This window comes from Podarcis raffonei, chromosome 1, assembly GCF_027172205.1.
Source record: "Podarcis raffonei isolate rPodRaf1 chromosome 1, rPodRaf1.pri, whole genome shotgun sequence".
Lineage (NCBI taxonomy): Eukaryota > Metazoa > Chordata > Lepidosauria > Squamata > Lacertidae > Podarcis > Podarcis raffonei.
The window spans coordinates 10,741,765-10,756,462 of record NC_070602.1 but is presented as its reverse complement, the minus strand read 5'-3'; the positions used below and the strand labels follow the sequence as shown (position 1 = coordinate 10,756,462).

Genomic DNA, 14,698 nt, shown 5'->3' with positions numbered 1-14,698 from the left:
AACGGAGGGAAGGCCAGGTCCAGCTAGCCTCCCCGAAAGAGGGAGCAGTGACACAAGTGTAACGGTCAGAAGGAAAGTGGGAGGCTGCGCGCGCGCGCCAAGTTCAAATGTGGAGGAGCGCGGGACAGCAGAAAACCCGGATTGGGAGCCAGGTCCTAAAGCCCGAAGGAGGGGGGGAGAAGAGTCGGCGGACTCGGCGTCAGAAGAATCTAGGAGGGCTGAGACTCCGACTAGCAGGAGGACCCAGAGAAAGAAGGAACAGAGGAAGAGGTGGAGTAAGGCTAGAATCTTAAGCTGGTGTCAGGGGGGAGGAGATTCAGATGGGACTTCTACGGTCTAGGGCATAGACGTAGTGTTGCGCGCTGCGCGTCTGGAAATGAAATTGAACTTCAATAAAGACCTTTTTACTTGAGGAAGAAGCAGCGTTGGTCTTGTGTGAGCTGGGACCTTGGGCAGCGCTGACAGATGTCAACCGCAAGAGCACCGGGGTAACTGATGCCCCCTCCTTGCTTTGGCAAGTACAAGAGGTGACAACGAGGCAGGGCTGTCTTAACCATAGGCGTTAGGGGTGTGGGGCACCCGGGCCCTGGGCTCTCAGGGGTGCCAGGCTGAGAGTCCAGGGCCCGAGAGTTGGAGTCCGGGGAAGAGTCCGCCCGTTGGCAGGGCCTTGCAGAGCCAGGCAGAGGCCCGGGCCAAGTAGATAATGTGGCCCCTCCTTTTTTTTACCCTGGGGATAACTGAAGTCTTATAAGTAAGTATATAAATAATGTTCACAAAAGTTATGCTGACAAATAATTTCATTTCAAGGCTTGAACTGTATCTGCATATAAAGACAAAATGGAGAATAGAGATATACGATTGTGAATATGCTGACCGAGGCCCCCTTTGGAATTGGAGGCCCGGGCCAAGTGGCCCATATGGCCCCCCCCTCTGTCTGGGCCTGCCCGTTGGTCAGAGCACTGTGGTGGGCTCTTCTGCTGCAGGTGGCTCTGCGCTGTGAGTTCGGGGGCGACCGAGCCAGCGAGACACTGAGGCGGCCGGCTGGCTCTGCCCTCCTGCGTGCCTGAGATTGGCATAGGGCTGTGGAGAGGCCCGCCCAGAGTGCGCTGCGCACCCGACGAGGCATCCTGCCTAGTGCTGCCGCCTCGTGCTCCTCTGTGCCCTACTCTGCCCTGCCTGTGCACCTCGACTGGAGAGCCAGTGTAGTGTACTGGTTAAGAGCGGTAGACTTGTAATCTGGGGAACTGGGTTCGATTCCCCGCTCCTCCACATGCAGCTGCTGGGTGACCTTGGGCTAGTCACACTTCTTTGAAGTCTCTCAGCCCCACTCACCTCACAGAGTGTTTGCTGTGTGGGAGGAAGGGAAAGGAGAATGTTAGCCGCTTTGAGACTCCTTAAAGGGAGTGAAAGGCGGGATATCAAATCCAAACTCTTCTTCTTCTTCTTCTTCTTCTTCTTCTTCTTCTTCTTCTTCTTCTTCGATAGCTGGCCCAGAGCGCACTGCCCCACTCCAAAAGGTTGACAACTCTGGGCAACCTGGGGGGAGGCACTGGACGGGTTTTTGCACCCCGGCGTCGCATATGCTTAAGACTGCCCTGCAAGGAGCCTTCTGAGTTTGTGATGGCTTAGCACCGCGGTAGTCAAAGGATGGGGGGCATCAATAAGCAGAGGGTGGGTCCTTCTTCTTTCCCTTTGATGGAGTTCCTTCTTCATTCATGACAGCAGTTTAAATGGAAGATGGTTTGCCGCCCTAAACAAAGTTTAAAAGTTGCTATTCACCTGGCTGAAGATATTTTGTTAAAGCTCAGTGCAGTTCAGGAGTAAGCACCGTTCAGTTCAAAGGAGCTTTACTCCCTGAAAACAATGCAGAGAGCTGCAGTCATAGAATGATAGAGACGTAGTAGGGTTGGAAGGGACCCCAGGGTCATCTAGTCCAACCCCCTGGCCATGCAGAAATCACAATGACAGACAAAAAAGCTTTGTGCCAGGCAAACATGATTTGGACAAACTTGGGAGTAGCAAGGAACTTGATAGGACATTGAAAAGCAGAAACGACCTATTCTTAGGCCGGTGCCTCTTTATTCTCTTTACTAACCATTGGTATTGAGGAGGGAGTGAGGGGTGTTCGACCTTTTATTTCCTTTGTTCTGAACCGCTCCCTTCTGGAGTTCCTTTTTTTTTCAAAGAAGGGGTGGGGAACCTCACGCCCAGGAGTCGGATGTGGCCCTCCAGGCCTCTTCACTTGGCCTCTGGGACTCTCTCCAGCCATACACCCCCACTGACCCTCTTTGAGTGATTTTGCCTAGCTGGAAAAATGCCCTTGAACTCTTATGCCATTTGCTTGCCTGGCTAGATAACAGAGAGCCGTGTGTGTGTGTGTGAAAGTAGGTGAAATTAATATTAATTGCCCCTGCCTACTTTTGCTCTGGCCCTACGCATCACTGGCATGTGGCCCCTAGAATGTTGCCCGGAAGGAAATGTGGCCCCTGAACTGAAAAAAAAACAACTGAAAACTGAACTGGAAAAAAGTTCCTTTTTCAAGCAGGATGGGGGGCAGAAGCAGCAGGGCTTTGTTACATTTATATGTGAGCAAAGTGTTGGTGCCTCGGCGCTTCTCCTGCACGTATCTGTATACTTATTCCCCCCTCCTCTTCCTCCTCCTTTGTCTTTTCTTTTTCAGTTTGCCACTTTCCCCCTCTCTACGAAGATGACACTTCTCCTTCCCATAAGGCTTTGCTTCTGGTGCCAGAGAGAACAGCAGGTTGCAACTGACTCATTCCCAAGTGGTTTCACGCTGTTCTTGCTCTTGGGATGCAGCGTGTAGGAGGGGGTGTGAGAGATCCTGCGGGGTGGATTGCCATCCGTTAATTTCCCAGCAGCCCTCATTTTAGTGAGGATACCCTCCGCGCCCTTTCTTTAGCATCCCAAATGAGGGAGCAGGACATTTGAGAGAGCACAGCACCACGGCACTAAGACCGGGTCCATATGGCAGGCTTTTTGCACTGCGCTGCCGCTGCAAAGTTCTGGAAGAAGATCTCTTTCATTTCCCAAGTTGCATTTGTGTGGTCTATACTTTGCTCGCCTCTCCTGCCTGCTTTTCTTCGCTGCCTTGGGGTGGGGGTGAAATATACCGCAGTTCAAAAAGAAAAGGGAAAGGGAGGCTTTTGTTGACATTCCTGTCTGGAGACAGGCCTTCATCCTGTGTGCCAACAGCACAAGTACGGGGATCAGTTTTGTTAAAAGAAGTAATCCATAAAAGATAAGGAGTTGGTTTATGAGCAGACCAGGAACAAGCAGAAACTAGCCAAGCTTGTTGAGCCTCTTGAGTTGTCATATTTGAAAGAGTGAAAATCCGGACACAAAAGTTGTTGAACCTTTTTTTAGTTTTGCCCAAAGTTGTTGAGCTTGCAAGATCACAAAAAAAGAAAAAAAGATAGGAAGCTACTTTAAAGGGAATTTGCCAAAATCTAGACTTCCGACACAGCTTGCCATATGTCTGGATTAGACATTAGTCCCTTGCATTGTACAAGACTATTTCAGAAGGAAGGAAAGGGAAAGGGAAACTGTTTTTCCATTTCCGACTCTCCAGAACCCCTCACAAGTATAAAATGTTCCAGTTCAGGGCTATTCCTTATACCGACTCAGCCAGTTTGTCTTAGCTCAGTATTGTTGACATCAACTGCTACCAGCTCTATCCAAGGTCTCAGGTAGAAGGTCTCTTCCATTACCTGCTACCTGATATGTTTAACACAACAGTGGAAGGCTGCAAGTGAAAATGAAGGTCTCCTTTTCCCCTTTGCTCAGATCCTTGTCAGCCTCTCCAGCACCTGCCGCCCTTGGTTTCCCGTGTGCATATCTCCTCTTCGGGAGGATGATGCACAATTCCCAAAGCCCTGTGAGATCAAGAGATTAAGTGCTGCCAGCCTAGAAAAGTTCATGGTTTCTCTGGGTTTAAAAATGGCATTCAAAGATGCGAGGCATTCAAAGTTCTGATTCTGTTTTTTTTTTTTAATAAAGATATTTATTAAGTTTCCAATTTTATACCAGCAAAAAGAAAAAAGAAAAAAGAAAAAAAACCACATACAGTTCTCAATACTTAGTTTTAAATGACATATTTCCCTGACCTCCTCATACCTCCCCTTCTTGTATTCCAATTCAAATTATTTACTCAGCAAATCCTTATCTCGAATCATTACAGCTGGAAACCCCTTAATTTCTAAAGTTCTGATTCTGAAATGATTCGATGCTTTCGAAAGTCACACTTTTCCGTTCTAAAAAAAGTTGGGTGGTTAAGCGGATGTTTACGATGTGATGACACGCTCCCCCCTTTCCTCCCCTTAAAGGCTTTATAGAACTCAGTCTGTTTGATCAAGTAAGGCTTTTGGAAAGCTGTTGGCTCGAAGTGTTGATGGTGGGTCTGATGTGGAGATCCATCGACCACCCCGGCAAGCTCATCTTCGCGCCAGATCTCGTACTCGACAGGTGAGAAAACGAAGCGTCTTTTGGGCTTACGGGGCTCCATTTTATTTCTGCTTGTTAGTTTGATCGGCATTTCAACCTTGTGGCACAGAAACATCGTGGGGGCTGCCAACGTGGACACTTTAATGGGGGATAAGACATTTGTGTAGGATGAAGCTATCCATGGTGGCGACCAAGCGTGCTGACTGCATTCCGCCATCAGTATTGGAGATGACAAGCCTCTGAAAACTGGGGAATATAAGTTCTGTTGTGCTCATGCCTTGCTTGTGACCTTCTCAGGGCATCTTTTGGGCTGTTGTGGGAAGAGGACTAGTTGGGCCTATGTCGTAATAATGAAAATATTTGAAGTCCTTAAAACCATAGAATTAGAAGGGACCACAAGGGTCATCTAGTCCAGGGGTCAGCAAACCTTTTCAGCAGGGGGCCTGTCCACTGTCCCTCAGACCTTGTGATGGGCTGGACTGTCTTTTTCTGGGGGCGGGGAGAACGAATTCCTATGCTCCACAAATAACCCAGAGATGCATTTTAAATAAAAGCACACATTCTACTCATGTAAAAACACGCTGATTCGCGGACCGTCCACGGGCCAGATTTAGAAGGCGATTGGGCCAGATCCAGCCCCCAGGTCTTAGTTTGCCTGCCCATGATCTTGTCCAACCCCCTACAATGCAGAAGTCTTTCACCCAACATGGGCTCGAATCCACGACCCTGAGATTGAGAATTTCATGTTCTACTGACCAAGCTAAAGAAACCTTTCAAGTTACAGTTCCTAACATTGGAATAACTACACACACCATGAGAAACCTCCAGATGATTGCCAAGCAGAGCATATGGTGATAGGCTAATAATAATAATAATAATACTATAGGAATAATTTTCTGGGGTGAATTTCAAGCCAGGATTGGGAATCTGTGACCCTCCGGATGTTGCTGGACTCCTAGATAGGAATGGATGAATCTTCCATTTCAGGTCTCTAAGTTTATTTTGCCGGTCTTAAATTCAGTTAACCACAACTGGTGCAGCAACTTACGATTTTTGCAAATAAACAATTCTCATGAATATTTGCCAGCATTTTCATGTGAATTTCTCTGCAACAATTTCCTCTAATAAGATGCATTCCGTATGTTATTTTCACTAATATATTATGCACATTTCCCCCTAATATATGCACTATGGTACATATTGTTTGGTTGGAGACCAAAATTCAGTGAAGTGTGAATGTCAAAGGATAACTTTGTTTTAGTTTGTGTATGGGTGGAACAAGTGCAAATTACGTCGTTTCTAATTAAAATGCAAATGAAATCGAATTTCTCCTCTCCTCTCAAACTCCCACCAGCTCCAGTCAGCAGAGATAGTGAGGGATGATTGGCGTTGTAGCCTAACAACTTCTGAGGGGCTGCAGGTTCTTCATTTGCATTGTAAAGGCAAGAACAAGGATTTTGTGGAATACACTTAGAATTTCAAGGTGCTCTTTTCAAAGACAAAACAAAAACTGTGGATGTTGACAAAAAAGGCAAATACAGTGGTACCTCTGGTTAAGAGCTGAATTTGTTCCAGAGGTCCGTTCTTAACCTGAAACTGTTCTTAACCTGAGGTACCACTTTAGCTAATGGGGTCTCCCGCTGTCGCCGCGCTGCTGACGTGCGATTTCTGTTCTCATCCTGAGGTAAAGTTCTTAACCCAAGGTACTACTTCCGGGTTAGCGGAGTCTGTAACCTGAAGCATTTGTACCCGAGGTACCACTGTACATACTAGAGCATACTGGAGTGTTTTGGTGTGTTTTTTAAAAGGAAATGCTGTTTTGCGTCCTCAGTAATTCTTTTATGTCTCCAAAATTAGGGATGAAGGGAAATGTGTGGAAGGAATTTTGGAAATCTTTGACATGCTTTTGGCGACGACTTCAAGGCTCCGGGAGCTGAAATTGCAGCACAAGGAATATATTTGTGTCAAGGCCATGATCCTCCTCAATTCTAGTGAGTAGACGCTTCAGTCATGTCAAGCTGTGCTTATTACCGGGAACAAAAAGTTGGGTGGTAGCAGAAGAAATACCAAAGGGCACAAGAGCCATTAAGGCAAAGGGAGTAATAAATGCCCTAAGTGCTTTTTCCGTCCTCATGCTCTAATGGTTTTATGACTGGTACACAGAAATAATACTGAGGACACCACGTGCCGTTTCATCCTAGACACAAAGGCAAAACTTAAGGACCCTTAATGAAGCTGCGTGCAACCTGGGACTTGAGCCCATCCGTGAGGCAGACTGAGGTGATTGCCTCAGGTGGCAGAATCCAAGGGGCACCTCTGTGGACACGCCTCCCCACTGTCACTGGAGAAGGGAAGGGAAGCAGAGGCTTTCAGGTTCCGGCGAGTTCTCGTGGGAGCCCCACAAAATCTTGTGAGAGCCCAGTGAGCAGGGGCGGAGGAAGGGGATGCGGTGGGGGCAGGGCACCTCGGGTGTCGCCACTGAGGGGGGTGACAAAATGCCGGGCGGCACTCACTGCGGGGCCTGCAGCGCGCCTGAGCCACGCATCTCTCCTGGGAGTGACGCAGTGGCTTGGGTGCCCACAGGCTCTGTGCTGCCCCGAACAGTCCGCCCGCTGCCTCCCCCTCAGCTGTAGGGCGGCTGAGGGGGAGGAGGCAGACAGACTCCTCAGAGGCCCCGTGGAGCATCCTGCCCTCGCTGGCCCCACCCCAGGGTGCAGAGCACGCATGCCGCCCCAGGCACCTGATCGGCTTGCTCTGTCGCTGCCAGTGAGATCTTGCCAGCCATGTAACCCTGATAAGAGAGGCTTTGGAGAGGGTGGCAAGGGGAGTTTTGTGCCCACAGACGTGCCCCATTTTGCCTCAGGCAGAGAGGTAGGACAGGCTGCCCCTGTCCCTCACACTTGGTTTGAATCACGCTGCTGTTCATCCTTATGCACACGGCTGACCTAGGGAGCAATGGGATTTAAAACTGCTTTCATTTTTTTCTGGTAAGTGGCTGTTGTGTTCCCTTAAAAAGGTAAAGGTAAAGGAACCCCTGACCATTAGGTCCAGTTGTGGCCAACTCTGGGGTTGCGGCGCTCATCTCACTTTATTGGCCAAGGGAGCCGGCATACAGCTTCCGGGTCATGTGGCCAGCATGACTAAGCTGCTTCTGGCGAACCAGAGCAGCGCACAGAAACACCATTTACCTTCCCGCCGGAGCGGTACCTATTTATCTACTTGCACTTTGACGTGCTTTCGAACTGCTAGGTTGTTCCCTTAGGTCTGCTCTTATCAGACCACAGGCTGCTGCCCAACTCTGAATGGGGCAGATAAATCCAGCTGCTATTTGCGAATCTTCAATGAAATAACATGAAATATCAATATTTCAAAGGGGGGAAGCATGTTCTTAACTGCCACTTAGCTAGTTAAACTAAATATCCTTGCCATCAATGCGTATGAGGCTTTGTAGGGGTTTTTTTTTAAGGTCCCCTAAGGAACGTACAATTGACATTTCAGCAGTGATGGCGGGACAACTGGGTTAGCAGGAGAAGAGGCAAGAAAAGAAAGAACAGTGAATGGAAGAGGCGAGATTATCAGAGAGAGAATATGAGCAAAAGCAATTACATATATTTAACTTGGGTTGGGGTGGAGAATGAAGATAAAGGGATTAAGCCAAAGGTGTTTGAAAAGGTGGCTTTTAAGCAGAGATGCTGGCAAAGTTCTCCTGAGTCAAGATAATTGACTTGCGAAAGAGCACCGTAAAGAGCAGATGAGCTTTTAAAGTGTCAGTGTAAAAACATAGCAGCACAGTTCCAAACATCTTCTCTTCCCTCTTTGCCTGTCTTCTTTCCAAGACACGTTCTAGCTTGCAATATGCAACGCTCCCCTCACTAACACAAGAACATCCCACCCAAATTCTCTCTTACATTGAAACAAATGACGCTTCTCATCCAATATCACCCATCCCATTCTATTCTCACTGATCACACTCTTCCACTGATACTCACAAGCACACCCTCCACCTAATCTCTCCAATATCTCCCACTCAGATGTCCGTTAACATCAATCACGCCTTCCACTCGACTAAAAAATTATTGCAGAAACACCAGGAGACGACATCACTCACTGATGAAACCATATAAAATATCAAAGCAAAATCGCTACCCACCAATCGCACAGACGTACCGTTCTAGGTAGTAACTCTGGTTGCTAACTCTGGTTGCTACCTCTCAACTAAGGATTCCTTCCTCTCACCAAGTCATGGTCTCAGACATTTACTGTTATTTATTAATTTATATGGGACGTGGGTGGCGCTGTGGGTTAAACCACTGAGCCTAGGACTTGCCGATCAGAAGGTCGGCGGTTCGAATCCCTGCAACGGGGTGAGCTCCCGTTGCTTGGTCCCTGCTCCTGCCAACCTAGCAGTTCGAAAGAACGTCAAAGTGCAAGTAGATAAATAGGTACCACTCCGGTGGGAAGGTAAATGGCGTTTCTGTGCGCTGCTCTGGTTTGCCAGAAGCGGCTTAGTCATGCTGGCCACATGACCTGGAAGCTATATGCCGGCTCCCTCGGCCAGTAAAGCGAGATGAGCACCGCAACCCCAGAGTCGGTCACGACTGGACCTAATGGTCAGGGGTCCCTTTACCTTTATTAATTTGTATACTGCTTCTAAGCCGTTCAAAGCTATAAAAGCCAATTACAAAATGCCAACCTCCTTCATTAAAGCACACCCACTGAAACACCGAAATAAACAACAGTGATTAAAATATGCTGCAAAACAATACAGCCAACATAACTGAGAGACCCCTCTCAAGAGATCAACCATAGTTTCTTCAAGAGCTGACAGAGTGCTGTTATCTCAGGGGCCTTTTGTATTTCAGCAGGGAGGACATTCCTGTAATACCAATACTTTTTTTCAGCTGGAACGCACCGGAACTCAGTTCCGGCACCTCTCCGGTGGGCACCGTTGCCATTATAAGAGAACAAGGGAATTCTAGCACCTCTTTTCCTAGAAAAATAAAGGTAAAGGGACTCCTGACCATTAGGTCCAGTCATTACCGACTCTGGGGTTGCGGCGCTCATCTCGCTTTATTGGCCGAGGGAGCCGGTGTACAGCTTCCAGGTCATGACTAAGCCGCTTCTGGCGAACCAGAGCAGCGCACAGAAACGCCATTTACCTTTCCGTCGGAGCGGTACCTATTTATCTACTTGCACTTTGACGTGCTTTAAAACTGCTAGGTTGGCAGGAGCAGGGACCGAGCAATGGGAGTTCGCCCCGCCGCAGGGATTCAAACCGCCGACCTTCTGATCGGCAAGCCCTAGGCTCTGTGGTTTAACCCACAGCGCCACCAGCGTCCCAGAAAAATAGCACTGCATAATACTGAGATGAGTTCTTGCTCCTGTCTCCTGCGGTATGCATGGGAAAAGCATACGTATTTGCAAAAGGTCTCAAATTTAAGGCAGTATCCAAATAGGGTGTTGGTTGGCACAAGTTTTTTGCTTGCACAGCCTCCTAATGCAGGCATACATCCTAAATCTGTTCTAGGGTGATGGGAAATTAAGGTTGGATACCAGCCCTTAATCTCTACACCTGACTTAAAAGGAGCAGGGAGCAGGGTCTGGGAATGACCTCCACCTGTCAGCCACTGCCAATCAGTGTAGACATTACTGGGCTTGATGGGTGAATAGACTGACCTGTTACAAGACAGTTCCTATATGTAATTAATTACATATGTCACCCCCATTTTCTTTCTTAAATCATAATCTCGGTGGCGAAAATGTTCTAGAGTCAACCAATTTATGGAGATGACTTCAATTTTTCCATGTAGAGGTGATGGAAAATGTAGTATTTCCAGGCACACACATTTTGTATGGAATTGGAACCAAGTTGTCGCCTGATCCTAAACCTATTTCCTTGGAAAGTATAGCTGCAGCTCAGTGCATTGCATGCGGAAGGTTCAATCCTTGCCATTATCAGGTGGGACTAGGTAAAACATGCACCAACAACCCTGGGGAGCTGCTGCCAGTCTGTGCTGCCAGTACTGAATGAGATGGAGCAATGGTTCAATTTGGGATGGAGCAGCTTCCTGAATACCACATGTTCAACACGTGTGGATGTGTGTCTCTACAAAGTTGCAAGTAACTATGTTCTACCTCCACAGTCAGTTGCCACTGAATACCAGTTTCTGGGAACGGGAAGTAAGTGGCCACAGTTGCACTCAAGCACACTTTGGGAAGCTTCCCAGGCTGAGCTACTGTAGATGAGCCACACGCACACACCCCGACGCAGTACAGCTCTTATTCCTTAAACTCTGCTCATTTGGCATCTTTCTTGTGTAGATGTGTATCCAATCTCCTCAGCTGCAGGAGAGTCCGAGAGCAACAAGAAACTGAGTCACCTGCTGAACTCTGTGACGGACGCCTTGGTGTGGGTCATTTCAAAGAGCGGGGTCCCTTTGGCCCAACAGACGACACGCTTGGCGAACTTGCTGATGCTGCTCTCACATGTCCGGCACGCAAGGTAAGGCCATTCTAGGGGGTGATCCAGATTCCCATCCTAGAGACCGTCAGCCATTTTAAAAAAATCTGTGGCAAAAAGCAACAACAGGGCAGATGACTGGTGTTATGTACTGAGTTGAATAGGATCCAAAAGGCAGCAGTCTGATTGGTTCTAGAACAATAGGATCCAAAAGGCAGCAGTCTGATTGGTTCTAGAATAATAGGATTCAGAATGCAGCAGTCTGATTGGTCCTAGAACAATGCAGCAGTATGATTGGTTGGCAGGAACTACCCAATCATGCTCCAGATAGAAGTGAATCCACAACCTGATTGGCTTACAGTAGAATTCCGGAATTAGCCAATCATGTGCAGCCCATTGTGTAAATAATGTATATAAAGCAGATACTTTGAGGGGACATTCATTCATTCCTCCTCACCACTATGAGCTGAATAAAGAGCATGAAATCACTTTGCGACTCTGAGTATATTTCACTGGCGACGAGGATGGGATCCCGCTGAGCTGACTGCCACACACAGCACCGCAGCACCGCCACCTGCCGCACCGCTGCCTCGCACCGTGTATCCAGGCTTCAGCTCCGGGACACAAGGAACTCAGAATGGCAACCGACAACAGCTTCTCGCCGTTCAGCCCAGCATCTGGAGACTGGGAAGTGTACGCCTCCCGTTTCACCTTCCTCCTAGAAGCCAAAGGGGTCACCGACGAAGAAGACGCCAAGAAGAGGGTGATATTCTTCAGCGTCTGCGGAGAGGAGACGTTTGAAATCGCCCGGGCCCTCCTTGCGCCTGAAGACGTCGCTACTGTTCCATACAAAACAATAATGGAACAGCTGAAGGGGCACTTTTCGCCGCAGCCCTCAGTGGTGGCTCGTCGAAATGCCTTCTACGCAAAGCGGCAAGCCCCTGGGGAAACCATAACTGGGTTTGTGACCTCTCTCCACCAAGCCGCCCGGTTCTGCAACTTCTCAGAGCCGGAGAACATGCTTCGTGACCGCCTCGTCGGTGGCCTGAAGGATGAGAAGCTGCAACGACGCCTCTACGCTAAGAAGGACCTAACGTTCCAGGTCGCTCTGGAGGAGGCCCTGGCAACGGAAGCTGCCGAGAGGTCAACGCAAGAGGCACGGCCGAGCCTGCCATCCCAACCAAGGGTCCACCACGAAGACCTCACCGACGACTCAGGATCCGACAGGGAGGAGGTGCACCGAGTACAGCAGCGCACTCAAGCAGCCCACATACCACAGCTGCCTCGACGAGAAGGAGGGAACTGCGCAAGCTGTGGAGAAAGTCACGAGAGGAGGACCTGCCGTTTCCGCAATGCAGAGTGCAGGCAGTGCAGAAAATCGGGACACATCGCCCGGGTGTGTCGGGCTCAGCCCACCCGACGCCAGGCATCAGATGACCAATCCAAGAGCCCCAGGTTCCGGGGCCCAACACACCAAGGCAACTCGACGGAGCTCACGGACTTCCAGGTATACCAGTTGCCCCACCCCAACGTAGAGAAAATTTATGTCGAGGTACAGATAGAGGGGGCCCCATGCCGCATGGAGCTTGACACGGGTTCAACTCTATCCATAATCTCGGCAAAGATCTTAAGAAAACTGTGTCCTATGGGGGGTCCCAAACTCAGGCCGGCCCCATTCACCCTCTGGGACTTCCAGAAACGTAAGGTCCCCACAATGGGGGTGGGGACCTTCAGGGTGCAATACCGAGGGGGACGCGGCAACTGGACTTGCTTGTGGTCAAGGGCCCCTACATTAGCTTACTGGGATTGGCATGGTTTGGACCACTGGGGCTAGCCGTCACCGGGGTGAACCACACTAGCTTACAAGTGGACGTGGACGCCATATGCAAGGAATTTCCGGGGGTTTTCGATGGGAAATTGGGACAGTATACCGGCCCCCCCATTGCTCTACAGCTTGACCCCGCAGTACGACCGGTCAGGCTCAAGGCCCGCTGGGTCCCGTTCGCCCTGAAACCACGTATAGACGAGGAATTGGACCGGCTCGTGGAGCAAGGAGTGCTGGAGCCAGTGCCTAATGCCCCCTGGGAAACCCCAATCGTCACACCCGTCAAGCCTAATGGTTCGGTCCGCATCTGTGCAGACTACAAATGTACCATAAACAAGGCCCTCACGGCCCATGCATACCCAGTGCCAGTGGTCAGCCATGTTCTTGCCACCCTGGCTGGGTTGAAAATTTTTGGCAAGCTGGACTTGGCCCAAGCATATCAACAGCTGCCAGTAGATGAGGCCACAGCAGAGGCACAGACGATTGTGACGCACAGAGGAGCGTTCAGGGTAAAGCGGCTGCAATTCGGTGTCAGTGTGGCACCAGGCATATTCCAGAATCTAATGGACTCGCTCCTTAAAGGGATTCCTGGCGTCACCCCCTTCTTCGATGATGTGTTGATTGCCGGGCCCACACCAGAGGAGTTTGAGGACCGCCTCCGCACCGTTCTGCACCGTTTCCAGACGGCGGGTCTCAAGGTGAAGCGGGAAAAAATGTCTACTAGGAGTGCCTCAGGTGGACTTTCTGGGATTTATGGTGGATGCAGAAGGGGTCCACCCGACTGGGGACAAGGTACGGGCCATTTGTGATGCCCCAGCGCCCAAGAACAAGACTGAACTTCAGGCCCTCTTAGGACTATTGAACTTTTACCATTCCTTCCTTCCCCACAAGGTGGCGGTAGCGAAGCCCCTACACAGACTCCTGGACAAGCGGGCCCCTTGGGTGTGGGGCCAGCACCAGGAGGCCGCATTCCAGGCAGTCAAGGACTTGCTTGTCTCAAACTCGGTCTTGGCACACTTCGACGAGAGGCTGCCGGTGGTGCTAGCATGCGACGCCTCGCCCTATGGAATTGGCGCTGTCCTGGGACACCAACTCCCGGATGGAAGAGAGGTACCAGTGGCATACTTTTCCCAGACACTCAATGCAACCGAGCGGAACTACTCGCAAATCGACAAGGAGGGTCTGGCAATCGTGAAGGGAGTAAAAAAATTCCATGATTTCTTGTACGGGCGGCCCTTCACCGTGGTGACTGACCACAAGCCGTTGCTTGGCTTGTTTGCCCCTGGAAAGCAGACCCCCCAAGTGCTGTCTCCTCGCGTCCTCAGGTGGTCAATTTTCCTTGCCAGCTACCAGTATGCACTGATTCACCGTCCGGGGAAGGCGATGGGCCATGCAGACGCCCTCAGCAGGCTACCACTACCAGAAACAGGCCCCGACCCAGCACCTGCACAAGAGGTTATGAGCCTGGAACTGCTTCCCGACCGCCCCATTCAGGCACAAGAAGTTGCACACCATTCCAAGAAAGATAGGGTCATCTCCCGGGTCCTGGACTGGGTGTGGAGGGGATGGCCCAGCAGCAGCCCCGGGCCAGAATTCGCCAGCTACACAACCCGCAAACATGAACTGTCGGCCCACAAGGGGTGCCTGTTATGGGGAAGCAGGGTCATTGTTCCCCAGCCCCTCCGCAAAAGGGTCCTCACAGCCCTACACGAGACACACCCAGGGGTAGTAAGAATGAAGGCCCTTGCCAGGAGTTATGTGTGGTGGCCGGGGATCGACGGAGAGATAGAGGCCTGGGTCAAACACTGCCAGGCCTGCCAAGAATCCCGCCCTGATCCCCCAAGGGCCCCAGTCCAGTCCTGGGAGTCCGCCCGAGCACCATGGTCATGCCTGCATGTGGACTTCGCTGGCCCCTTTCAGGGAAAAACATTCTTCATAGTGGTGGACTCCTA

At 50.1% G+C, this 14,698-nt stretch overlaps 1 protein-coding gene across 1 annotated transcript in view; it reads left to right on the top strand.

Moving 5' to 3' along the window:
• ESR2 (estrogen receptor 2) overlaps nt 1–14,698 on the top strand; it is a 69,222-nt gene that overhangs the window by 42,604 nt on the left and 11,920 nt on the right. Inside the window, exons 6-8 of the mRNA XM_053405211.1 lie at nt 4,344–4,482; nt 6,319–6,452; nt 10,783–10,963. Of these exons, the coding sequence (XP_053261186.1) occupies nt 4,344–4,482; nt 6,319–6,452; nt 10,783–10,963 (454 nt within the window). The remainder of the gene's footprint in view (nt 1–4,343; nt 4,483–6,318; nt 6,453–10,782; nt 10,964–14,698) is intronic.